Consider the following 27090-nt stretch of genomic DNA (forward strand, 5'->3'; position numbering starts at 1 on the left):
ACACACGAGAGCTGAGGCCGCCGCTTGTTAGACCTGCAAGTAAAACAGGAGCGCGATGCTCTTGATTCTTAGGGGATGCGATGCCCTCTTGTTGCCTGGCTCTCGCTAGCAAGAGAACAATCCTTTATTTCCACCAGGCTGATCAGTTTATACACGTCTTGTACACAGTTGCTGAGCCAACAGGGAAAATGGAGGCTGCGGATGTTGAGGGAACCTGCTCAAGGTCACACGTTGGGCTCAAGGTCATGCTGTGGGCTTGTGGCCGAACTGAGGTCAGAATTCTAACCTGGGATCAAGACTAGGTCCTTCCTGTGCCACTGTACTCACCAGCCTTTGCAGAAAGTGACTCTCCTGTCCTCTCTTTCTCTCTCAGGGGTCCTTGGTGAATTTTGTCATGGTTATTTAAGGAACCTCGTCTAGAAGTCCCAACACGCAGTTCCCCATCGACGGGAAGGCTTGGACTCCAAGATGATTATAAAGGAATATCGGATTCCTCTGCCGATGACCGTGGAGGAGTACCGCATCGCCCAGCTGTACATGATACAGGTGGGTGGTGGGGCCGGGGCAGGCCCCACCGTGCCCGCAGCGGCTCTTTGCACCGACGTGGGGGCGGGGTGGCACCGCGGCCTTCACAGCAGTGTCTGTCCAGTGGGCTCCCTGTCAGTGTGTGAATTGCACCAGAGCTCTGGCTTCCAAGCACGAAGCCAGGCATGTGCAACACGCGGCAGATGTTTGTGGCTTTGGGGTTGTCTCACCAGCACAGGATTCACAGCGTTCGTAAGACTAGCACTCTTTGTATTTGACACCCATCTTTTCACTGATCCAGATATCATCCTTGCGTTTTGTCAGCTTGGGCTGTAAAATGCTGCAGATGAGGCAGCTTAAACAACAGACGTTTATTTCTCATAGTGCTGGAGGCTGGAAAGTCCAAGATCAAGGTGCTGACAGATTCAGTGTCTGGTGAGGGCTCTCTTCCAGGCTTACAGACGGTCACCTTTGCACTGTGTCTTCACACAGTGGATGGAGCCAGGGAGTTCCTTGGGGGGGGTCTCTTTATACTGATCCCATTGTGAGGGCCCCACCTTCATGACCTAAACACCTCCCAAAGGCCTGACCTCCCAGCACCATCACACTGGAGGTTGGGGCTGCAACATATGAATTTAGGGGGACAGGGGACACAGACATTCAGTCCCTAACAACCCATTTGAGAGACAGGAAGGTGTGAGGCCCAGAGAACTTCAATGACTTGTCCAGGAGCACACAGCCTGGCTCCTGGCTCCAGGTACACACTTTCCTCTCTACCCTAGGCTAAGTGGCTGATTTACAGAGTCACAGATGACTTTGGGGTTTCCCAGGTGGCACTAGTGGTAAAGAACCCACCTGCCAATGCAGGAGATGTAAGAGATGCCTGTTCGATCTCTAGGTTGGAAAGATCCCATGGAGAAGGGCATGGCAACCCCCTCCAGTATTCTTGCCTGGAGAATCCCAAGGACAGAGGAGCCTGGCGGACTATAGTCCACAGAGTTGCAAAGAGTTGGACACAACTGAAATGACTTAGCATGTACACAAATGGATTTGAGGTTGATTGGGCCTGTGAAAAGCCAGAGATGACCACCCCACCCAAGACATTGCTGGGCTCCCTACTCAGTGCCTGAGTAACCTGGAACCCAGGATGGGGAGCCCCAGGATTGGGTCCTTATGGCCCAGATGGGACCAGAGCTCCTGCTCCTTGAGGTCTTGGCTAGGGTCCTGCTCAGTGGAGGGTGGAGTCCCATCCCAGCTTCTCTGCCAGCCTCTCACTCATTCTCGGTGCCCCAGCCCTTTGCCTGGCCTGGCAGCTTCCTCCCACTTGGGGGACTGATTATGAACCTGCTTCCCTCCTGGCTTTGGCTCTCCGGGGTACAAGGGTGCCTCAGCGCCACCCCTGGCTAAGCAGGCCCCAATCATGGCAGGGCAGGGGGAGCCCGGAAGGGCCTCCACGTCCATTCCGAGTTTGACCCAGAGCACTGCATGGAATGCTTGGCCGGGAAGAGAACAGAAGGCAAACTCAGCCTCTCTGGGGGGCTGTTTGCTTCATGCCTCTTCAGAAGCACCACTCGATTCGCTCTTGAACCACTTACCCCATAATTATTCCTAGAGAGTGGGGAGAGGCGAGACTAGCGTCAGCCCCCCAGCGCCAGGCACGCGGGAGATGGCTCAGCCTGCTCAAGGACCAGCTGATCTGCCAGAGGATCTGTGTGTCCTGTGGCTTCTTCATTCCTCCTTGAGCCGGCAGGGAGCCCTGGCCCACAGCAGGTGTTTCTCAGCTCGGGGGCTGGCTTTCAGCTTCTAGGGTACCCCAGGCTTTTCTGAGTATATAGCCACCTCTGACTCAGGGCTCCTCAAACACCTGCCATCTGTCTGCAGCCCCTGTTTCAAGTTGTTTGTTTTTCAACATCTTTCCTGTACCTCCAGTTAATGTGAAACGTTCCCAGCATCCTGTGTGTTGCCTCCTACAGCCTCACCAACACCGTCTGCCTCCCAAGGCCAGTTGCCTCTCTCCCACTCTGGAATTTATCTTACCCATCTCTGGCCCTGAAGTTCCGGGGGGCTCCATCCACTGTGGGGGTGATGGACATGCCCGTTATCTCCACCGTGTGACAGTTTTAGGGGCGTGGACCCACATCACAGCTCAGTGACTATACCTTTACATATATATGGTTTACTGTTTGTCCGTCATACCTCAATAATGCTGTTAAAAAACTAAGTTGAGGGACTCCCCTGGTGGTCCAGTGGCTAAGACTTCATGCTCCCAATGCAGGGGTCCTGGGTCCCATCCCTGGTCAGGGAACCAGAAGCCAGATGCCACAACTAAGACCCAGCACAGCCCAATAAATAAATGAGTAAATATTTAAAAAAAAAAAACGAAGTTAAATTCACCAGACTCTTCTGTGCCCGGCTGTGGCTGAGGGTTGGGCTACAGAGATGAATGAAAAGCGCTTTCTGTGCTCTAGGATTGCCTGCAGGGAGACAGATGTGTATGCAGCCCACTGAGTAGAGACCAGAACAGTGGGCCTGGGGGCACAGGAACCCGGTGGTCATGTGGGTTTAGGGTCAGTGCTCCAGGAGAGCCTCCGTTCTGAGCTGGGCCTTACGAGGTGGATGGACCATCAACAAAGGCAGCTTTGTTTCTGCAGAAAGAAGAGCAAGACCATTCATCCATTGCCCAGTGATCCCACTTGCCATCTGGGGTAGCAGCTAGGGAGAGGCCTGCCTGCTGAACAAGCCACCTCCTCCCTGAGGTTGTGAACAAGATGGGCTCACGTGTCACACTACCTCACACCTGCCTGAATGAAACTCAATATACATGTTGTTCAAGGTTTCGAAAGAAGAAGAAAAATCGGTCTGTCTGGCGTAAACAGAGCCTTCCGTCCTTGGAGGTTCTCAGCAAAGGGAGGAAGTGATTGGAAGCGGCTTGGCCAGGACCCTGGACAGCTCTGAGAGCTGCCTGATTGGCCGGGGGTTTCTTGGTCTTTGAATCTTTTAAACCCACCCCCTCCCCACTCCTTTCCAGGGCTTTTTCTGCACCAGACGCCTGGCGGCCCAGATTTCTCTCTTGCAGACCCCAGGCTCCAGGGATGCGGCAGGGGAGCACAGCAGGAGGGGAAGGTTCTCCACCCAGCCTGTGTGGGTAGAGTAGGGAGGGGGACCCGTCAGGTCTCACCCTGGGCATGTGTGCCCCTGGGAGCCGGGCCTATCTCTCCTGCCCATCCTTCCATAGTCCCCGGGGGAGGCACCAAGCGCTGCCTGCCCTCCCCTCCTTCTCTTCTCCCCTGCCCCAACCCTGGGACCTGGAGTCTGTGCAGCCCCACTAAGGCCAAGCAGGCCTCATCCCCGTCCCTGCTCCCTCTCTGTCCTCTGCCCTCAGATCCCAGCTGGCTGGGCACCTTCAGAGACTCCCTGTGCCCTGGCCCCTCCGACCTGCACATCCTCTTCTTGCTGAGCCACCCTGCACCCCAGACCTTCATTCCATGCCCTGGAGCCGTCGTAACAAACCACCACAAACTGGGTGGCTTCAAGCAATGGAAATGTATTCTCTCAAAGTTCTGGAGGGTAGAAGTTCAAAATCAAGGTGTTAGGGGGCTATGCTCCCTCTGAAGGCTTTGTGGGGCTGGGGAGAATCCTTCCTTGTCTCTCCTAGCTTCTGGTGGTGGCCAACAATGCTCGGCATTTCTCAATGTAAGGCTGTCTCCTGCAGTCTCTGCCTCCCTTGTCACATGGCCACCTGCCCTCTGTGTGTGTCTGTCTCCATCTTCCCCGTGTGTGTGTCTGTGTCTCCGTTTCCTCTTTCTTTCGCTGTGTCAGGTCCCACTCGTGTCACACAGGATCTTCACTGCATCGCGCGGGTCTTCCATTGTGGTGCACGGAGTCTTTTGTTGTGGCACATGGGCTCAGGCTTAGCTGCTCCTCGGCATGTGGGATCTTACAGTTTCCCGAGCAGGGATCGAACCTATGTCCTCTGCATTGCAAGGCAGATTCTTAACCACTGGACCACCAGGGAAGTGTCCCCCGTTCTCTTTTCTCATAAGGATGCCTTATGAGAATGAGAATGAGAAGGATGCCTTATTGAATATAGGGCCCACCCTGAATTGTCCAATCTATTTACATTAAGATGACCTCATCTTAACTAATTCCATCCGCAAAGACCCTATTCCCAAGTAAGGTCACAGTTTGAGATTCCAGGTGGACATGGTCTGGCAGGGAGGCTGCAACCCACTACCCTGGGCCTTGGGTAGACAGGGAGCCTCACCCCTGATTAGTGTTTGGGGAACTGAGACCAGGCAGAAGCAACCTGTCCAGGATGAGAGAAAGTTGATCGCAGGGTTAGGACTACAGTCTCTACTTGCTCAGTAACTGTTTATGAGCGCCTCTCTGTGCTGAGGTGTTTTCCTTGAGGTGCCCAATGCCATGGGTGAGCAGGCCCTGGAATCTAACAGGTCTGAGTTTGTGCTGGCTCTGCCATTTAGTAACTGTAACCTCGGACGTGTCACTCTGCCTCTCTGGGCCTCCACCTTCCCATCTGAACAATGGGAGCAAGAGTAGTCCTGCACCTTTCTCAAGGGGCTGCTGCAGGAACTAAAGGAAAAAGAACATGCCAGGCACTTAGCACAACCACTAATCAACAAGGATGCTGTAAGAGGCGGGAGCTTGGAAGGCAGCCAGGAAATGGTTGCTGTTTTCATTACGGAATCTGGGCCATATTCCAGGAGCTCCTTTAAAGAGCAGGGAATGGGCATGTCCCTGCTCTGACCCCTCCTTGGCCTCAATCGGGGTCTTTTTTTTTTTTTCCTGAAGGGGACTCAGTGGCTCTGGACATGGAAATACAGCACATCTTTGTGCCCTAGAGAGAGTCGTGCCCCAGGGATGAGGCAGTGCTGTTGGAGGTGCCTGTGGACATGGGTGTGTGGCTGCATTTGGGGTGTGTGCATGTATGAGCGTGCGCACAGCTGGTGTCCAGGAAGCTGACCGAAGGTGACCTTGGTGATGCCAGCATGTTGCCATGGAAACGGATGCTGGGTCTAAAGTCACCAGCACCTTGACCACAAAGGTTTTGTTCAAAAGCAGAAACCCAACCTTTCAGACCCCAGGAAGGACGTTGGAGACAGAGAGACACTTGGGGGTGACCTAGGCGTTCCGTCTCTCGGGCAGTGCCTTCAAGGCCCCTTTCTCACTCCTTGTGTTTGAACTCTCTGAAATCTTAGTTGAGTGCAGGAGGCAGGGTTGGTTTTTATTTCTTTGTTTGTTTGATTTTATACCAGACTTATTGAGATGTAAGTCCCACACTGCACAATTCACACATTTAAAGTGTACAGTTTAGTGGCTTTTAGCACTTTTCAGAGTTGTGAAATTGTCACAATTTTAGAGAATTTTCATCACCCCATAAAGAAGTCGCTCTCCATTATCCCCCAACACCCAGGCAACCAATAATCTACTTTCTGGCTCTCTAAATTTGCCTGTTCTAAGCATTTCATAGAAATGGGGTCATACAGTGTATTTCTTTAACTAAACATGTTTTCAGGGTCCATCTGTGTAGTAACGTGTCAGTACTTCATTCTTTTTTATGACCAAGTCATATTTCATTGTATGGATATAATTTATCAGATGTATTATTTACAAAAGCTTTCCTTTCGTTCTGTGTGTTGTCCTTTCACTCTCTTGATAGCATCCCTTGATACACAAAAGTTTCTTTTTTTTTGGCCAGGCCTCATGCCATGCAGGGTCCTAGTTCCCAAACCAGAATGGATCCTGTGCCCCCTGCAGTGTAAGCATGGGTAGGGTCTTAACCACTGGACCATCAGAGAAGTCCTTGTCCTTTCTTAAATCTTGATAAAGCCCAATTTAGATGTTTTTTCTCTGACTGCCTATACTTTGGGTATCATATTTGAAAAATCATTGTCAAATCCAAGGTCATGAAGATTTGCCCTAATATTTTCTCCTAAGAGTTCTATACTTTCAGTTCTAACAAGTTGGTCTTTGATCTGTTTTGAGTTCCTCTTTATATGTGGTATGGCACCTTGGGCATGTGGATATCTAATTGTCCCAGCAGCATTTGTTGTAAAGACTGTCCCTTCCCCCATTGAATGGTTTTGGCACCCTTGTTGAAAATCAGTAAATATAGTATGTAAATATTGGATTTATTTCTAACCTCTCACCTGCATTACACAGATTTGTCCTATGCCAGTACTGCACTGTTTTGATTACTATAGTTTTATAGCACTTTTTTTTTTTTAATTGGCCACACCATGGAGGATGTGGGATCTTAGTTTCCTGACCAGGGATCAAACCCACATCCCCTACTTTGGAAGGCGGATTCTTAACCACTGGACTACCAAGGACGTTCTTATTAGCAAGTTTTGATATGAGAAAATGTGAGCTTGCCAATTTTGTTTTATTTTCAAGATTGTTTTGACTATTTGAGATCCCTCAAAATTCTGTATGAATTTTAGGATCAGTTTTTCCCTTTCTTCTGAAAAGGCCATTGGATTTTGATAAGGATTACATTGGACCCACGGATTGCTTTGAGGAGTGTTGACATCTTAACAATATTAAATCTTCCAATTCATATGAACACAGATGTCTTTTCCATTTATTTAAATCTTCTTTAATTTATTTCAGTAATGTTTTATAGTTTCTGTATACAATTCTCGCTCCTCCTTGGTTAAATTTATTCCTAAGTATTTTATTCTTTTGGATGCCATTGTAAATGGAAATGATTTCTTTATTTCCTTTCTGCATTATTTGTTCTTGTGTGTTGATTTTGCATCCTGCAGCTCTGTTGAATTCATGTATTAGATCTAACAGATTTAGGGGGATTTTAGGTTATTCTGTGTTTAAGATTGTGTCATTAACAAATTGAGATAGTTTTACTTCTTTCTTTTAAAAAAAAATGTTTTTATTTATTTTATTTTTGGCTGGGCTGGGTCTTGGTTTCCGCAAGGACTTTTCTCTATTGCAGTTCTTGGACTGCTCATTGCAGTGGCTTCTCTTTTTGCGGAGCATGGGCTCTGGAGCGCAGGCTCAGTAGTTGTGGCTCGTGGGCTTTGTTATTCCACTGCCTGTGGGATCTTCTGGACCAAGGATCGAACCCATGTCTCCCTTAGTTGCAGGCAGATTCTTTACCACTGAGCCACTGGAGAAGCCCCACTTCTTCCTTTATAAAAAAAATTTTTGGCTGCATTGGGTCTTGGTTGCGGCACATGGAATCTTTATTGCAGAATCTTTATTTGCAGCATGCAAACTCTTAGTTGCGGCATGTGGGATCTAGTTCCCTGATGAGAAATGGAACCTGGGCACCTTGCATTGGGAGACTGGAGTATTAACCACTGTACCACCCAGGAAGTTCCTACTTCTTCTTTCCAATTTGGATGCCTCTTACTATTTCTTTTTCTTGCCTAATTTCTCTGGCTAGAACCTTCAGTACAGTGTTGGCTAAAAGGTGAGAAAGCAAGCACCTCCTCCTGACCTTGGGGACGCTTTCAGTCCCAGGAGATTCAGGAGTCAGAACGGAGGAGTTTGCATGTGTAGTACTGGGCTCGGAGAGGGAACCGTGGCCCTTCAGTCTTCTGCATGAATGCTGGGACACGTGGAGCCTTGTGCGGGGGAGGTATTTGAGGAGGATGTGTTGAAGTGACCCAAAAGGAGCCAGCCTGGTTGGCCAAAGCACCCCCGCCCTGCACTCAGCATCCTCAGCTGGGTCTCCCGAGCCCTTCCCCTTCTTCAGAGAGCTCCAGACCCACATGTCCCCCTTGCTTTTGTCCCACAGAAGAAGAGCCGGAACGAGACGCACGGCGAAGGCAGCGGCGTGGAGATCCTGGAGAACCGGCCGTACACAGACGGCCCCGGTGGCTCCGGGCAATACACGCACAAGGTGTACCATGTGGGCATGCACATCCCCAGCTGGTTCCGCTCCATCCTGCCCAAGGCAGCCCTGCGGGTGGTGGAGGAGTCCTGGAACGCCTACCCCTACACTCGAACCAGGTGAGCCTGCCCTCGGCCCCATGTTGCCCTCCCGGGAAGCAACCCAGGGGCATAGATACTGGCGCCGGCCCCCCCAGACAGTCTCAGCTGCCTGGCTCCCAGGGAGCTGAGCCTCCGTTCTAAGGTTCCCCCAGGTTTCCCCTCAGGGGAATAGACAGGACAGGGTAGGCTATACCCCTAGGTGCCACCTAGCCTGCCAGTTGGGGGAGCCAGGAAGGCAGGAGTCCAGCGAGCACCATCTGAGACCCCTTTGCCATCTGGGAAGGCTCAGGGAACACAAACTCACTTTAATGTTTGCCTAGGAATGCAGGACAGTCCACCAGCTGGGAAGAAACAGGAACTGAGGGTAGCCCAGATGGCTCAGAGATTCCCTCCACCCTGACACCTTCAGCGACTATGATGATATTTTATAACAAGCCATGTTGAGCACAGCTTTCTTTGGATCCCCCGGGTAGGGGGCACTTTTCACTCTGTGCCCCCCACCCAATATAACTGAGCACTGCTTGATTAGAAGAGAGAGGGGGCCACCCATGTGCTGAACAGGTGGGGTCCCCATAAGTCTCCTAGGGCTTCTTTGTCCAGGTGGGTGAGGGCCTGGAACTTGCTGGGAAATCCATCCAGGTTGTTCACTTCCCGGGAGTACTTTTCTCCTCTGAGCTGATCTCCAGCCACGAGAGAGAGGCTGTCTCCCTGTTGCCACACCTGGTTTCTTAGGGGACAGGGGAGAGGGTGGCATGTCACACCACGTGCAGGTCCAGATTCAGCCCATTTGGTAGTGTGCCACCTTAACTGTGTCCACACCGTATTCGCACCATGCCTCACACACGTGGACACAGGCTGCCAGCTACTTGCTGCAGTGATTGCCCCCTCCCCGTAAGTCCACCCCTCCCACCGGCCCCACCTTGGATTTGGCTCTTCTTGGGATGCAGTGAAGGTCCAGGAGGACAGAACAGACAGGTCTCACCCACCACTCCAGCCTCGTCCTCCAGCCAGCGACCCACGCCCACCCTTCCGAGCCCGGGTCCTGGTGGATACTCTCCTTCCCCCACAGGTTCACTTGCCCTTTTGTGGAGAAATTCTCCATCGACATCGAAACCTTTTATAAAACCGATGCTGGAGAAAACCCCAACGTTTTCAGCCTGTCTCCTGTGGAAAAGAACCAGCTGACAATCGGTAACCGTCACCCTGATGCTCCCACCCTAGCAGGGCCAGGAGCCCTGCAGGGCCAAGTTCCCAGTTGCCCTGCCCATGGGCCCCTTGATTCTGCCTCTGGTCTCCAGGCCTGGCAGGCTCCAGACTGGCTCCTGTCCTGGGAGGGGAGGTTAGAGTCCAAGCCAGCCTGGTGGGAAGTTGGGGGAGTTGGGAAGGCAGGACGGGTCTCCTTGGCCCCATTTCCCTGATGTGAGGCTAAGTGCCTTTTCCACTCAAGCCCCTTCCCTCCATCTTTTTGAGGTGTCCCCATCCCCAGAAATGCACATGTGTGTTTGGGAGCCACCTAGGGCTGACAGCCAAGGGTGGAAGTGGCAGGTTGGGCGGGGGCTGTGCACACAGTGGGGCCTGTGTCCCCTTGATGGTGGGCAGCCTCTACTCCACTCCCCTCCAGCTGACTACACCGTGCAGGAAATGGGTCCCATTTGTTAAGTCATTTTCAAGAGAGGCCCGGGGGACGTCCTTGGCAGTCCAGTGGTTGAGACTTTGCGCTCCCAGTGCAGGGAACACGGGTTCACTGGTTGAGGAATTCAGATCCCACATGCCATATGGCATGGCCTGAAAAGAAAAAAGGAAAAGAGAGGCCAAAAATCAGGGTTTTCATGTGAAATTTCCCAGTTTCTCTAGGTTGACAAATATTTTTAAAATCTTTGTAAATATACCAGCCAGACAAAACACATCAGTGGACCAGCTGCACCTTGACAGCCCCCAGGCCCCTAGGAATGAGCCATTGTGGATCTCAGACGGGTGTTGGAGGGGTGGCAATGACCCTCAGCCAGCCTCGGATGCCAGGATGGCTTTTCCCTGGGACTCCTTCCTCCTGCCTGAGCTTTTAGGCCCCAGTGGGGTTTGGGAGATGCATCAGCTTGCTAGGACCATCAAAACAGGGTACCACAGACTTAAGGGCTTAAGAAAACAGATGCTTAGTGTCTCATGATTTTAGAGGTCAGAGTCAAGGTCAAGGTGTTGGCAGGGTTGGCTGCTTCTGAAGTCCTTGAGGGAGAATCTGTTTGGGGTCTCTCCCTTAGCTTTTTTGAAATTTTAAATATTTATGTATTTGACTGCATCACATCTTGGTTGCAGCATGCAGGATCTTCTGTTGCGATGCATGGTTTCTCTAGTTGCAGCACGTAGGCTCCAGAGCGAGAGGGCTCAGTAACCCCGTGGCATCTTAGCTCCCCAACCAGGGAGCAGACCCATGTCCCCTGCATTGGAAGGTGGGTTCTTAACTGCTGGGCCTCCAGGGGAGATCCCCTAGCTTCCTGTGGCTGCTGGCAGTCGTTGGTGTCCTTTGGCCTGTAGACACTCCACCCCAACCTCTGCCTTCATCTTTACATGCTGTTCTGTCCGTGTTCATGTCTATATTCACATTTCTCCTTTTTTTAAAAAATTGAAGTATACTTGATTTAAAATATTCTGTTAGTTTCAGGTTTTTTTTTTTTTAATTGAGCCAAATGTCTCCTTTGTCGCAATGTGGGAGACCCAGGTTTGATCCCTGGATCAGGAAGATCCCTTGGAAAAGGGAATGGCTACCCACTCCAGTGTTTTTGCCTGGAGAGTCCATGGACAGAGGAGGCTGGCGGGTTACAGTCCATGGGGTCACAAAGCGTCCGACCACGACTGCGGAACTAAAACTTCGACTGCTTTCTCCTTTGTATAACCATGCTGCTTAGATTAGGTGCCCTCCTTTTGAGGACTTCTTTCAAGACCCTGTCTCCAAATAAGGTCACATTCTGAGGCCGTTTGCCAGCGGACGCACTCTACCCGTAACAGGAAGGAAGGGCCCAGGCCCTCTGACAGCTCTTGTCTGGCCAGCTGCAGGCTCCCCCCGGAGGCCTCCCGTCATGGTTCACGTCCCAGCCCTCCCCTTGGTGGCTGTTGCCTGCCCCAGTGGACTGGACATGTGGTCTACTCTGGGAAGGATGTAAATCCCCTTCCACACTCTGCTGCCCTTGGGCTGCCCTGACTCCTTGCCTTTCCAGTGGGGCTGATGTCTTCCTCTGTAAACCACAGCCCAGGCCTGCTGCCAGGAAGATGAGACAGCCAGGGCCTGGGCCCGGCAGAGCCCCACCAAGTGCCATTGTCCCCACACCTCTGAAAGGAGGCTCTCTGAGCTACAAGCCCCGTCCTAGCTTCCTCCTCACCAAGTGTGCACACAGCCCCGTCTGACGCATGCATGCCACGGGAGCCAGCCCAGTGAGGGTTTTGACTTGGGGGAGGAGGCATGTGACAAGAGGTCATTCTTCCCAGAGTCACAGTCACCCCCCTTCCCCGAATCAGGTCCTACCAGCCCCCAGTCCTGTTTCCCCAGTGCCCAGCACATCCTGGACCGGCTCATGCCCGACACCTCCCTCTGGGTCCTTCAAACATGGTTTCTGGACTCCTCCCTGCTCTCTGTCTGGGAGGGGCTTCCTAGCAGACCAGCCACCTTCAGGGTGCCTGGCGAGTGATGGCTGATGAGTTCAGCTGCATCCCCATCACCTCTTACCACGCAGACACTCTGGTGGTTCCCCAAACTGCCCCACTTCTGGGCCAAGTGTCACACTCCGGGACGTTCTCCGCCTCACAGTTCTGCTGCTCCTGTGGCTAAAATGCTGGCTTTTCCTCTTCTACTCGCCCCCACCCCATCCCACATCCTCCATGGAAATTCATCTCCCCCCCGCCCCCCCGTGCTCCTCCAGCTCATCACCTGATTTATGCGCTTTGGCAAGTGTGCACAAAGCAGGGGTTTTACTGAAATGATTTGAAAAGACAAGGAAAGACACAGGTCCTGAGGCCGGGGGAGCTCGGGGATCAGAGTGGCCCAGAGCAGCATCTCCACTCCCATGCGGGGCCCGGGGACACATCCAAGCCTGGGGTCCTGCCGAGATTCGGGGATGGCAGGGACGTGGGGGAGGAGACTGGAAAGGAGGGGTGGGGTGGAGGTTGGGGCCAAAGTGGTCACTCACGGTGGAGGGGGTCTCCTCGTAGATTTCATCGACATTGTCAAGGACCCCGTGCCCCCCAATGAGTATAAGACGGAAGAGGACCCCAAGCTGTTCCACTCGACCAAGACCCAGCGGGGGCCCCTGTCAGAGAACTGGATCGAGGAGCACAGGCGGCAGGCGTTCCCCATCATGTGCGCCTACAAGCTCTGCAAGGTGGAGTTCCGCTACTGGGGCATGCAGTCCAAGATCGAGAGGTTCATCCACGACACGGGTGAGGGCGCCCGCCTCTCCCTCTGTCCCTCTATCCGCCTGCCGCCCCCACCCCGCCCCCTGCGCCTGCCTGGGGCTCCAAGTTTCTGTTACCCCGGGGCCCATGTGCAGCGTCCCACCTGGTTTCCCTTGACCACACAAACACTTGTCGAGCACCTACAGAAGACAGGCAGTGTGTGTCCTGCCCCAGACACTCTGGACTAGCTGGAGTTTCTAACATGCGGTGCCCACCCCCATGGAGTGTGACGCCTCCTTCCCGCTGTTCATGGCGCCTCTCGGCACCCTGGGGCCAGACCCCAGGCCATGCACCAGTGCTGCCTCCGCTTTGGGCTGAAAGTCCCAGGGGACAGTGGCTTGGCCATCCTCCGGTCCTCACACCCATGTTGGCCTGGCCTGGAGCAAGTGCCTGGGGAACAGGGGACCAGCAGATGACGGGGGGTTCCTGGCACAGCTAGAGCTGACCCAGGGTCCTCCCTGCCCTAGAGCTACCTCGGCTCCTTCCATGTCCCCCAGGTCAGGGTAGGGGTCAGTGCCCAGGGCCTGGTCTAGCCCCGAGGCTCGTGATTCAGGAGCAGCACCCAGGCAGACACCCACTGACTCCCAGAGCACGGGTGACTGTGTGGCCCTGAGCAGAGTCACAGCACTGCTGGAAGCACTCCCAAGTGTCACATCAGCTCTCCCCAGCCCGGTAGGGTGGCCACTGTCACTCCCCGCCTCCCCCTTGATTGCAGAGGAGGAAGCACAGGGCCAGTGCTGGGTGTGACCCCAGATCTTCTGGCCCATCTGTCCTTGTCCAGGCATAACGTGTCATCAGACAATCTGTCCACGATGAGTGCTGGCCGGCCCTGAGGGTGGTGTTCCTGAGGCCGTAGCCTGGGGCCTGGGAGCACCCTCCCAGGAACAGAGGGTGAGAGGGAGTTCCTTTTAGGCAGACCTTTGAGATCGAGGGATTTAGAAAGGACAGCAGGGGAGACAGAGCGGCCTGAGTGAGTCCAGGAGGAGGAATCAGGAGCAAGGGTCACCGGAGACCAGCCTGGGGACCAGCAAGGACTGGGCTACCCGGGAAGCCGCTCAGTTTTCTGTAGGAAAGCGGGCAGAGGATCCAGTGACGACCCTCCTGGGTCTGCCCCACCCCCTGGGAGAAACTCAAATGCGCGTTCTGGAATGTTCAGAGCAGCAGGTTTGTAAAAGCAAAACGGACAAACAGTGAAAGTGAGCCAAAGGCCCATTGGCAGGAGAAGGAATAAATAAAATGTGGTATTTCAAACAAATAAAAATCGACCGCACAGCAACAAACCGGAAACTCACCCAGAAAAGCAAGTGGCAAAAAAATAACGTGTAGCATGACACATACATGTAAATGTCAACAACATGTAGGCCAACCCAACATATTGTATAGAAAAACATGGAAAGAAGAGCAAATGATAAACACAGAACTCAGGATGGACCCTTACGGGGCGGGAGGGTGATGGTGGGGTCCATGTTGCTGGTCACTTCTGCTCCCTTGAAAAATGATGTGTGTGGGGGAGCCGAGGTGCTTTATTTCTTTTTAATTTTTTTTAAGCCACTTATTGAGGCCCAATTTTGTATTTGTTGTAAGAGAAGTTTGAGTTCCATAAGTTTGAGTGTATTTGCAGAGTAGAGCACATAGTTCTGGAACATTCCACCCCCCCAGAGTCTTTCCCAGTCACCCCCACTCTCATCGTCACCCAAGGCAGCCCCCGTCTGCTCCCTGTGCTCGTGGTTCTTCTGTGCTTTATACCTTTAAAGTCTCTTGTTTTCTGTCTTCTGTGTATAAGCTATTCCTGTATGCCTTTACCCTGTTTTATTTTATTTTATATTTGTGTGTGTGGCTGTGCTGGGCTGTAGTCGCAGCACATAGAGACTTCAGTTGTCCTTGCGGCGCGTGGGATCACTTAGTCACAGCATTCAATCTCTTAGTTTCATAGTGTGGGATCTAGTTCCCTAACCAGGGATTGAACCTGGCCCCCTTGCAATGGGAGCTCAGTTTTAGCCACTGGGCCACCAAGGAAATCCCTATCATGTTTTATATGCATATACCGGGACTTCCCTCGTGGCCCATTGATTAACACCCCATGCTTCCAATATAGGGGACGGGGGTTCAATCCATGGTTGGGGAACCAAGATCCCACATGCCACATGGCATAGCCAGAAGTTTTTTTTAATTAAAAGAAATAAAAACAAATTAAAAATGAATTTCAAAAAAGAAAGGACCAACCTGCTTCAAACTTGAGCTTGATTTTTCTGTGGGAAATTTAAGAGAGGCATACTAGACCAGATAGGAGACACTCAGGGAGTCCTCCTCCAGCTCCCGCTGAGGGAGGAGACCTCCCTGCCCCAGTCACAGAACCTCTATGAACTTGGGAGGCCATCTGTAAGCTGGATCCCTCATTTGCACATGGGAAAATGAACCTGGGGGTTGGAGAGACAGTGGTTTGCTGGAGGCCAAGCAGTGGGTGTGGAGCAGTGCCTGACCTGCAGCCTGGGGTGCCTCCCAGCCAAGGGGTCCCTGGGAGACTCTGACACCGGCCTGTTTGTCTTCCCTGCACCCCTGCCCCTAGGCCTGCGGAAGGTGATGGTGAGGGCCCACCGGCAGGCCTGGTGTTGGCAGGATGAATGGTACGGGCTGAACATGGACAACATCCGGGAGCTGGAAAAGGAGGCCCAGCTCATGCTGTCCCGCAAGATGGCCCAGTTCAATGAGGAGGACAAAGGGGCCGCGGAGCTGGCCAAGAATGAGGCTGCCCAGGACCAGGCCTCTGGGGAGCCCTCCCAGCCCAGCAGCAGCGGTGGGGAGCCCCTGGCGGGCAGGGGTCTGAAGAAGCAGTGGTCCACATCCTCCAAGTCATCTCGGTCATCCAAGCGGGGAGGTAAGCACCCTGCGACCACGCTGGGGGGTCCCCTGCCCTCTACTCGTCCACACCAGTGACCACCCCTCAGGGCAGCCCCCATCCCAGGGTGGCTGTGGGGCATTCTAACACTGAAGGTGGTCTATTCTTTTCAGATCCAAGGCCACACCTGTAGGGAGTCAGAACCAGTCACCTCTTTGTAGCCTCTGCTGCAGAGTGAAGCCCAGTGTGACCCCCAACCCTGGCAGGTTCCCCCAGACTCAGCCACACAGCCCCAGGCAGACGGGCAGGCTGGCCACACAGGAACCCTGCTCCCAGCCCCTCCCAGGACCTGGTCTGCTGCAGCTCTGAGGAGCCAGGCTTCCGAGGCAGAGAGGAGGGGTCTGGGAGGCGGTGGGGGGGGTGGGGTGTGGCGTGTGGGGGGGTGTGGCGTGGGGGGGGCTATACCCAGCATACCCAGGAGGGACTTGTGCCAGAGGACCTTGAAAGCCTTCAGATACTGAGAAAATCCTTTCTCTGAAACTGATGTGAAAGTGCAGTGGCTAGTGGGAAAACTCAGGGTATTTTGTGTAAAATACCAGGAGTCCCCCTCTATGCCTGCAAATCCAGCTTTTTCTACACCAGGCATGTCTGTCCTGTGCTGAAGGGATCCAGGGAAACACATACACCATACCTTTAATCTCACTCCCCACCACTGCCCAGCCTCCCTACCTATCAGCCTCACTGAGGCAGTCTAAGGGGCTTGCTCCTGGGCCAGCCAGGTCAGGGGCACATGAGTGGACCCCAGCCCGGGTGGCTGCACATCCTGGCCTCATACCTGATACCCTCCCCACTCTATGTCCTCATGGGACGGGACTGCACTGTGCCAGGTGGGCTGGGAGGTGAGCCAGGGCCATCCTGCCCTCACTCCATCCCCTCTGAGCCCTCCTGGCCCCGCTCCAGCGTCATCGCACCTGCCTGCTTCCACCTGCTCTTCGCAGGGCAGCCGGGTGCTCAGTCGGTCTGCGGTTTTGCCTTCCAGCGAGTCCTTCCCGTCACAGCATCTCGGAGTGGAGGATGCAGAGTATCGCCCGGGACTCAGACGAGAGCTCGGACGACGAGTTCTTCGATGCTCATGGTAGGTGGGCACCCTGGAGCGCACTGGCCTTCCCAGGAGTGGGAGGGGTGGGATCTGAAAGCATTGGTGGGGATGCAAGTCATGATGGGAATACCCATGGAAAGTTCTGGGTGAACAGCAGGGTGTCAGGGGTGGAGGCAGGATAAGATGAGGTCACCAGGAGTCTGGGCTCTCATACTCACCCTAACCCTGATATCAGGATGTGCCCTGGATCTGGCGGGTAAGGACTGTTCTCTCAAATCCCCCAAAACAAATTTACAATCAGACAGGGACATTTTTTCCATTGTTGTTCAGTCACTCAGTCGTGTTCGACTCTGCCACCCCACAGACAGCAGCACCTCAGGCTTCACGGTCCTTCACCGTCTCCCGGAGTTTGATCAGACTCCTGTCCATTGAGTTGGTGATGCCATCCAACCATCTCATCCTCTGCCGAATTTAACTCCCTAAGGGAATTCCCTGGCGGTCCAGTGATTAGGACTTGGTGCTTTCATTGCCAAGGGCATGTGTTCAATCCCTGGTCAGGGAACTAAGATCCTGCAAGCTATGTGGCACAACCAAAAAAAAAAAAAAATCCCTCAGAAGCTTACAAAAGCGTAACTTCTGATTTTCTAATTTTTTGTAATTACTGTCTTTTCATGATTAACACACATGTAATTCAGAAACTTTAGAAAATGTGAACAAGCAGAAAATACATAAACTGCCCATTTTCCCATGAATCTCGGAATAATCACAGCAAGAAAACAGCCAGATGAATCACCCACCTGTGCTGGGAAGATGCATGGCCTAAACATCCTTCCTTCATACCTTGGTTGTTCCTCTCAGGGAAGTAAGAGGGGCTGGCAGGCAGGTTCAAGGAGATTGATTTTCAGACCACAAGGCAGGACATGGGCTCAGAAAGGGACAGGGACTTGCCCACAGGCCTGTAACAGGGCAGAGGCAGGTTTGGCCCCTGCCAAACCTGGCAGGCAGGGCGGGGGGACTTGGTACAGGAGGCAGCTGGCCCCTGAGCTGGCCTCTCCACTGGGGCCTCCCCGAGAGTAGGGAGTGGGTATGGGGCATCCCACACTCCCACCGTCCCCTCCAGCTGGGCCAAAAGGCTAAGCCCTTCCTGCCTCTGTGTCCCTGACATGAAGGAAAGACACAAGAAGAGTTTTAGAAAAAGCTGGAAAAGAGGAGAGACAGCAGAGCAGGAGATGTCACTGCTACAGCGTCCTGAGAAAACCGTCCCGGTGACCCAGGGAGGAGGGGCCAGCACATACATGCCAGGGTCCATACAACCGCTTCCTACCCAGAGGTCACGGGGATAAGTTCTCAGGAAAGCAGACACAAGACTCATGGGTGGAACTGTTCACAGCAGCGCTTCTCACTAAGCTGTCCTTTCGTGGACATTAAAACCAGTCAGGAACATTATGGAGAAACAAACTGAAGTCCATCCATATGACGGACTATGACTCAGGCATGAAAAGGGATGAAGCACTGACACGTGGTTGAATCTTAAAAACACCGTGTGGAGACTTCCCTGATGGCCCGGTGGCTAAGACTTCAAGCTCCCAATGCAGAAGGCCCAGGTTTGATCCCTGGTTAGGGAACTAGATCCCACATGCTGCAACTAAGAGTTCTCATGCTGCCACTAAAGATCCCATGGGTGGCAACTAAGATCCAGAACAGCCAAATAAATAAATACAAAAAAAAAAAAAAAAAAGTATTGAAGAAGACTCTTGAGAGTTCCTTGGATAGCAAGGAGATCCAACCAGTCCATCCTAAAGGAGATCAATCCTGAGTATTCATTGGAAGGACTGATGTTGAAGCTGAAACTCCAATACTTTGGCTACCTGATGTGAAGAACTGACTCATTTGAAAAGACCCTGATGCTGGGAAAGATTGAAGGCAGGAGGAGAAGGGGAAAACAGAGGATGAGACGGTTGGATGGCATCACCGACTCAATGGACATGAGTTTGAGTAAGCTCCAGGAGTTGGTGATGGACAGGGAAGCCTGGCGTGCTGGAGTCCATGGGGTCACAAAGAGTCGGAGATGACTGAGTGAACTGAACTGAACTGAACTGAAAAAATACAAAAACCCCACCATGTGAAGTGGAATAAGCCAGACACGAAAGACCACATACTGTAGGTACCATGTGTGGAAAATGTCCAGAACAGGCACATCCTTAAGGACAGAAAGTCCACCGGCGGTTTCCAGGGGCTGGGAGAGTGGGGCTGGGGCATACCTGCTACTGGGGACAGGTCTCCGTATGGGCAGATGGCGAAGCTCTGGGACCAGAGAGAGCTAGTGGCTGCACAGCATTCTGAATGGACTAAGTGCTACTTGAAAATGGTTAAAATAGTGAGTTTTATGTTCAGGTAATGTTACCACAATTTTTTTTTAAAAAATCAAGCTTGCAGCAATGAGAAGCCAGTGCACCGCAACTAGAGAGTTAGCTCCTGCTCTCCCCACTAGAGAAAACCCACATGTAGCACCAAAGACCCAGCACCGCCAAAACTAATGATAAACCAAAAACATCAGGCAGAAGTCCTGTGAGAAGGTGGCCATGTGTCCATCCTGTTAAGGAAGAGAGGCCACAGAACCGAGGGGGGAGGGGCACACGGGCCACAGAAGCACGGGGGCCCCCGGACTGGCCACTCTGAGGCCCTCTGCCACTGGAAGCCGGGCCTCCCAGTGACCGACACCCCCCAGGTCCCCGCCCTTGATCGAGGTGCTGAAGCCCCTCTCCTTCCTCCCCAGAGGACCTGTCTGACTCAGAGGAAATGTTCCCCAAGGACATCACCAAGTGGAACTCCAACGATCTCATGGACAAAATCGAAAGCCCTGAGCCAGAGGACTCACAGGGTAACCAGCTGGGGGCAGCAGGACCGGGGGAGGGTGGCCAAGCAGACCAAGCCCCTCCCCACCGAGAAGGAGCACCCAGCTACCCAGGAGGGCTGGGGGGCCCTGCAGGTCATGGCCACACCCTCTGTCTGGTGTTGTCTGCTCACGGCACCCACCGCTTCTGTGTTGCAGATGGTCTGTACCGCCAGAGCACCCCCGAGTTCAGGGTGGCCTCCAGCGTGGAGCAGCTGAACATCATCGAGGTGAGTGCCGAGGTGGCAGAGGGCCAGGGCCGTGGGCGGCAGGGGCCAGGGCACCAAGGACCGGTCCCAGGGGGGCAATGGAGGCAGAGCTTGGCACCCACAGCCTCACGTCCACGCTGCCCTGGGCACCACTGGAGAGAGGCCTGGGACCCACCCCCTCTGAAGTTCCTGACAACCAGTAGGGTCTGCTCCAGTAGGACAACTCCCCCCCAAGAAAGGCCTTGCCCCTGCTCCAACCCTGGAGAGTAAAATGAGAAACTTGTAAATTCCAGATCAAAAATAAGATCTTCACCTTGTGCTCAACCTGTCTGAAGTCCCTGAAGAAAAAAAGATGGAAGGGGAGGAAACGAAAGTCACCTGGGCAGAAGTGATGTGGCTGGCCGTGGCCGCCCTGCTCTCAGTGTGCAATAAAGCTGTCTTGGTAGAGCGCCTGTGTCCGCTTTGGGGGTTCTTTGCACGGAGCTCACGCCCCTTCTGCTCCTCCACCTTTGGGCAGTCAGAGCTGTTTGCGTTCGGGCAGGAGCCGGGGTGGAACAGGGTCACCGCCCTGCTCTGGCCTCTAGCTGCCCAAGGTAGAGATGGTACCCCTGGGGACTCAGGACCCCTGGGGAGTTTGGACTAGGGGTTGATGGGGGGCATCCACACTGCCCTCTCCTCTTGGGGTTCTCTTTGAGGTCTAAGGTCGAAGCAAGCTTTCCTAGAAGGGTAACTGGGACCAGGGGAGTTGATTTCCGGTTGCCAGTTAATGGCGATGAGGCAAAGCGAACCCCCTCCTCCCCTTTGGTGCACACAGCTCTGACAGCCGCCTCCCCCACCACCCAGCCCGGGAGGGGCAGAAGGGGCCTTGGGCTCTGGATCTGCCTGTGGATGCGCATTTGGGCCCAGCACCGGTTCTGGAGTACCGCCATCCTGAGTCGGATCCCTTTGCTTGCAACAGCCCCCAAACCGGAGCTCCTCTCCCAAACTCGGGGAAGGAGGACGGCTTTACGGAGTCACTGATGGGGCCATCCTGGCTCCCCAGAGCTGGCTCCCGGGCCCTGCCTCCCGAGGGCTGTGTTCCCACTAGGGTTCGAGTCTCAGGCAGGGCATGCCCTGGTAGAAAGCAGTTTGTACAGGAGGAAAGTTGTGTGTCGGGCTGGTCAGTGCTGGGTCCTGGCAGCCAGGCCCAGACAGGCTCCCCCCACTGCCCAGCCCCGCCCATCCCAGGTGACTAAGGGCGTGTCTGGGTGACCAGGAGGCTGCTCAAATACATTCCTTCCACGAGCCCCTCGCCTGACCATATTGATTAATCTTTGAGCCCATCGGGCAGCCAATGACCCCGCCATGCCTCAGGCCATGAGTTCATTCCCTCCCAGCCCCAGCAGCCATGTGCAGCCCTCAGAAGAGACAGGAGTTGGACCCAAGCTCTGCTGGGTGTGCGTTCTTGCCTAGGCCCCAAGGCCCATGACTGGCTGATGACCAGGCCCCTCCTGGGGATTGATGCAACCCAGTCTTATTTCCACTCCAGGCTGAGGACCGCCTGCCCATCAGCCTTCCTCTCACCCAAAGCCCTCTGCTGCTCAAAGGCTCCCAGTCTAGCCCAATCTGTTCCTGTGGCCTCACTGGTCACTGGGCTCAGCGCCCGTGCTGCCCACCCCTCTCCTGGGCTCTGCATTGACACTTGGGTCCTGCTGCTGCCCACTCCTGCCAGCCGATGGCCCAGTTCAGGGCCAGCTGACCCCCAAGGGCCCTCCAGATGGCTTCAGCCCCTTAGGGAGAGGCCCATCTCTTCAGCTCCCTTCCCCGACCTCCACACTTGCTGACATCACATGGGCATGGCAAGTACTCAAGAGTGGCTCCTCTTGGGCTCTGGCCTCCCGCAGTCACACACCAGGAGCTGGGGGCAGGGAGAGGCCCCTGAGACTGGGATTACAGCCTGGGGTAGGAGAAGAGCACTGAGCTGGTGGTAGGAGCTCTGGGTTCCAGTCCAGCTTGTCACTGACATGCTGTGTGACCTTAGATAAGTCCTTTGGCCTCTCTGGGCCACTTTGTCTCGAAATGGAACAGTTGGATATATGCAAGTCTCACTTGGACCTCACAAGCAGGGCTGAGCGGCAAGAGGTGGGGACATGACTCCTCACAAATGGTGGTGGGGAGGGGGGTTTCAGATAGAGGTACCCACATTGGCCTCTCTATTCTAAGGTGCTGGGGCTCTCCCTCTGCTGGGACATCTCTGCTCTTGAGGACCTCGGTCTTAGAGTCTGGGAATGGCAGGGCCTGGAGGCCATAGTCCAGGGACAGTCCGTATAGATAGAATGAGAGCTCAGTGCTGTTGGCAGAGCAGCCAGGCTGAGTCCTTGACCCCAGCCCCTCTTAAGTGAGCCTGTGACAGTCCAATGCCTGGATACCCAGACACACGGAGGGCAGGTTGACCCCAAAGGCCCACACTGGACTGAGCCTCTGCCTCCTCCCCAAGGCCAGAAGCCCCAGAAACCCCTGTCTGGGACCCCTTGATGGGAAGTAGAGTTTGTGCTTTGGAAGGAATAGACCCCTCTCTCCATGTCCTCTGTACCCTGGTCAGGTCAGCGGCCAGGAGCTGGGCTGCAGGCAGAGAGGACGGACGGGGAGGAGCAGCTGGGCCCCACCCCCAGGGGAAGGGCTTGAGGCATCGGGCACCAGGCCCCGGAGCAGAGGAACTGAGATCAGGGTTCTCAGAGGGTGTGATTGGGCCTCAATAGGCCTCTTTCTCCAGCATGACAGAAACCTCGGCCCGGGCACAGAGCTGAGTCCCCAGGGAGTTGACCCCCACCAACCCCCCCCCCCACCCACACAGGACGAGGTCAGCCCTCCGCTGGCTGCACCGCCCTCCAAAATCCATGTGCTGCTGCTGCTGTTGCACGGAGGCACCATCCTGGACACGGGTGCCGGGGACCCCAGCTCGAAGCAGGGAGACGCCAACACCATCTCCACTGTGTTCGACACCGTCATGCGCGTGCACTACCCCAGTGCCCTGGGCCACCTCGCCATCCGCCTGGTGCCCTGCCCGCCCATCTGCTCTGATGCCTTCGCCCTCGTCTCCGAGTGAGTGTGTAGGCTCCACTCCTCCCCTGGCCCCAAGGGTCAGAGACCTCCCCACCTAATATTGGGACCATGGTCCCGTCATCCAAACCAGCTGTCTGTCTAACCTGTTCCGTTGGGAGGCAGCAAAACCCATGCAGATGGCTGAGGTTAGAGTGTTAGTCGCTTAGTTGTGTCCAGATCTTTGCGACCCCATGGACTGCAGTCCGCCAAGCTCCTCTGTCCATGGAATTCTCCAGGCAAGAATACTGGAGTGAGTAGCTGTTCCTTTCTCCAGGGGAAACTTCCCAACCCAGGGATCGAACCCGGGTCTCCTGCATTGCAGGCGGATTCTTAACCATGTGAGCCACCAGGAGGATACAGAGAGTTTGGGGCCCAAAGCTGAGCCTCAGTCTCTGCATCTGTGATATGAGAATGCTGCCCTGCCTCTGAGATTACTCTCCAGCCCTGTTCCCCACGCCTGGCCTGGAAGCATCCCCACATGGTTTGCTGAGTCAGGGCTGAGGCTCTCAGGGTGTCAAGCAGCTCCAGTTCTGATGTTTGGGTCAGGGGCGAGGGGGCTCCCTGGGTTGAACTGAAGCCACCTGCTCTCTCCTGATGGGTTCCCTTCCCCCAGCCTCAGCCCCTACAGCCACGACGAAGGCTGTCTGTCCAGCAGCCAGGACCACATCCCCTTGGCTGCCCTGCCCCTGCTGGCAACCTCCTCACCCCAGTACCAGGAGGCTGTTGCCACAGTGATTCAGCGAGCCAACCTTGCCTACGGGGACTTCATCAAGTCCCAGGAGGGCGTGACCTTCAACGGGCAGGTGAGTTGTGAGGTGGGGGAAGGAGAGACAGAAACCCCTGCAGAGTGGACTGGCCTGGTCCTCCAGCCCAGGGCTCTCCCCAGCCAGCTCCCCTGCAAGCAGGGTGGGCGCTCAGGGCCCTGGACCTCTCCCCACCCAGGTCTGCCTGATCGGGGACTGTGTCGGGGGCATCCTGGCGTTCGATGCCTTATGCTGCAGCAACCAGCCGGTGTCTGAGAGTCAGAGCAGCAGCCGCCGGGGCAGTGTGGCCAGCGTGCAGGTATGAGCTCCCTCCAGCCCCTAGAGCAGGGGACCTTCAGGATGGAGACTGTGTCACCCTCTGGCTCCAAACATCCCAGAGGCCTGCGGTAAAAAGGAAGGGTTGAGGTTGCCAACGCAGGTGCCCAGAGGTGGGGGACAGATGCATGGCACAGGTGAACAGCTGCAGTGAGGCCAGACAGGAGCGCAAGCGGTTTCAGCAGGCAGTGAAGCCAGGTCTGCACCGTGGAGAGCAGATCCATCACCATGAGGGCCTGGATCCTCTGAGCCTTCTGGCAGGGGAAAGGACCCAAGGTCCCACCCCTGCAGAGTAGCAAGCAGCCTGGTAGGCTGGGCGAGGCGGCAGGATCAGTGGGAAGTCAGCAAGGCCCAGATGGGCAGGCTGGGCCAGGAGTGAAGGCAGTGGGGGGACCATAGGGCACACAGGGACGGGGACTTTCCTTCCCCGGCTTGGGTGAGAAGCTGCTGCAGGCCTAGGGTCAGGAGGGGAGACTCAGCTCCCACGACACTGAAGAAGGGGCCAGGCCAGTGGCCACTGGGCAGTGAACCTGTGTGGGGCCATTCCAGGACGCTGACTTGCTGTCCCCCGGCTCGACGGTCAATGCGGCACATGGCAGCAACCTGGAGAGCAGCCGGCATCTGAGCCGCAGCAACATCGACATCCCCCGGAGCAACGGCACTGAAGACCCCAAACGGCAGCTACCCCGCAAGAGGAGTGACTCGTCCACCTATGAGCTGGACACCATCCAGCAGCACCAGGCCTTCCTGTCCAGGTGGGTGGGGAGGCCCCCACTGGTTGAAGATGGGGACTCTAAGATGGGGGGACACGGACCAGGTGGTGCTGATGGCCAGTGTGAGAGACCTGAAGGCCCCCTGACCTAGGTCCTGGGTTCCCCAGGCTAGGCCCACGGTTCTTCAGCCAAGAGAAGGTGCTGGGTGCAACTGTGGTCTTTTTTTTTTAATGGTCATGCCAGGCTGTGCTATGCTTAGTCGCTCAGTTGTGTCCGACTCTTTGCAATCCCATGGACTGTAGCCCACCGGGCTCCTCTGTCTGTGGGATTCTCCAGGCAAGAATACCTGAGTGGGTAGCCATGCCCTCCTCCTGGGGATCTTCCCAACCCAGGGATTGAACCTAGGACTCCCACATTGCGGGCGTATTCTTTACCATCTGAGCCACCAGGGAAGCCCAAGAATGCTAGAGTGGGCAGCCCATCCCTTTTCTAGGGGATCCTCCCCACCCAGAAATTGAACTGGGGTCCCTGCATTGCAGGTGGATTCTTTACCAGCTGAGCTACCAGCGAAGTCACATATATATATTTTTTAAATTGGGATACAGTTGCTTTACAATGTTGTGTTTCTGATATACAGCCAAGTGAATCAGCTATATGTATCCATATATCCCCTCTTTTTTGGATTTCCTTCCCATTTAGGTTACCACAGAGTACTGAGTAGAGTTCCCTGGGCCATCCAGCAGGTTTTCATTAGTTATCTATTTTATGAAAAAAAGTAAGTGAAAGTGTTAGTCACTCAGTCATGTTCGACTCTTTTTGACCCCATGGACTGTAGCCCACAAAGCTCCTCTGTCCATGGAATTCTCCAGGCAAGAATACTAGAGTGGGTTGCCTTTCCCTCCTCCAGGGGATCTTCCTGTCCCAGGAATCAAACCTGGGTCTCCTACATTGCAGGCAGATTCTTCACCGTCTGAGCCACCAGGGAGGCCCTATCTGTTTTATACATAGTATTGATAGTGCATATATGTCAACCCCAATCTCTCTATTCATTCCACCTCCTCTTTGCCACCTTGGAGGCTATATGTTTGTTCTCTACGTCTGTGTGTCTGTTTCTGCTTTACAAACAAGTTCATCTGTACCCTTTTTCTAGATTCCACATATACACCTTGATACATGATATTTGTTTCTCTGACTTACATCACTCTGTATAATAGTCTCTGGCTCCATCCACGTCTGAGTCATAGGGAACAGACTGACTGGGGCAGGGGAAGAAGCAGGGATTGGCAGAGTCAGCAGGCAGAACTGACCAGGGACTGCATGGTCCCAGCCAGGGCTGTCCCAAAGGCAGTGGGCTCCCTGGAGAGGCCGAGCCCTGCTGTCACCAGGGGTGTCCCAGCAGGTGCTGGACAGCTGCACTCACAGGACTGCACAGGGCTCAAGCTTTGGTGGGGCCTGATGACCCCCGAGGAGCCTCTTTCAGGAGGCTGAGGGCAGGCCAGCCCGGAGGAGGGCCATGATGTGACCTCACTCGTCTCCCCACCCCACCTCATACCTGCAGCCTCCATGCCAGCGTGCTGAGGAACGAGCCCAGCTCCCGCCGCTCGAGCAGCTCCACCATGCTGGATGGTGCAGGGGCCGTGGGCAAGTTCGACTTTGAGGTCGCTGACCTCTTCCTTTTCGGGTGCCCCCTGGGGCTGGTCCTTGCCTTGAGGAAGACGGTCATCCCCTCACTGGATGGTGAGAGTCCCTGCAGGGGAAGGGAGGGGTCCATGAGCTGGGCAGAGGATCTCAGTGAACCCCTGTCACAAGGTCAGGGCCACATTTCAGGCCCCTTTCTGCATCAGCCTCCTTTCTGCACCTCCTGCCTCACCAAGGGCCCGTGGCTCTCCTTTGTTCCATCCTCAACTCAGCTCAGTCTCCAGCCCCATTTCCCAACACACTGTTTCATTTCATCTCCAAGGCATGTCTGGGAGTTGAGGTCCAGAGATGGAAAGGGCTGCCCCAGGATCAGATGAGGACAGACCCAGTCTCCCATAAGGAAGCCAGGCACCCCTGAAGTCTCCCTGATGCAGTGGCCTCCCAGCCCCAGAGGGACCGCAGCCATGCTGCTCCAGGTTCCTCCTCAAGACAACACACACAGGGAGGTGGAAAAGTGTCAGTTAAGAAGCCGTCAGAGCAGCGGTCCCTGCCCAGTGCCCCCAGAATCAACCAGTGTGGGCTCCCTCCCATCCTACAAGAGCT

The 27090-nt window shown here is 54.6% G+C and overlaps 1 protein-coding gene across 6 annotated transcripts in view; it reads left to right on the forward strand.

Annotated features, from left to right (window-relative positions):
• Positions 1 to 409: 409 nt before the first annotated feature.
• PITPNM2 (phosphatidylinositol transfer protein membrane associated 2) overlaps positions 410 to 27090 on the forward strand; it is a 34356-nt gene continuing 7675 nt past the window's right edge. For 4 of the 6 annotated variants that reach the window (XM_068989527.1, XM_068989526.1, XM_068989529.1 and 1 more), the window contains exons 1-13: positions 410 to 546; positions 8303 to 8517; positions 9569 to 9690; positions 12697 to 12924; positions 15506 to 15814; positions 16815 to 16910; positions 19651 to 19755; positions 19927 to 19997; positions 22810 to 23057; positions 23671 to 23860; positions 24000 to 24119; positions 24686 to 24891; positions 26408 to 26586. In XM_068989527.1, the coding sequence (XP_068845628.1) occupies positions 469 to 546; positions 8303 to 8517; positions 9569 to 9690; positions 12697 to 12924; positions 15506 to 15814; positions 16815 to 16910; positions 19651 to 19755; positions 19927 to 19997; positions 22810 to 23057; positions 23671 to 23860; positions 24000 to 24119; positions 24686 to 24891; positions 26408 to 26586 (2167 nt within the window). In that variant the 5' untranslated portion in view covers positions 410 to 468. Of the gene's footprint in view, positions 547 to 8302; positions 8518 to 9568; positions 9691 to 12696; positions 12925 to 15505; positions 15815 to 16814; positions 16911 to 19650; positions 19756 to 19926; positions 19998 to 20269; positions 20369 to 22809; positions 23058 to 23670; positions 23861 to 23999; positions 24120 to 24685; positions 24892 to 26407; positions 26587 to 27090 lie in introns of those variants that run through there. The other 2 variants (XM_068989530.1, XM_068989531.1) reach the window with 2 other exon arrangements.

This window comes from Capricornis sumatraensis, chromosome 17 (genome assembly GCF_032405125.1).
Source record: "Capricornis sumatraensis isolate serow.1 chromosome 17, serow.2, whole genome shotgun sequence".
Taxonomy (NCBI): Eukaryota; Metazoa; Chordata; class Mammalia; order Artiodactyla; family Bovidae; genus Capricornis; species Capricornis sumatraensis.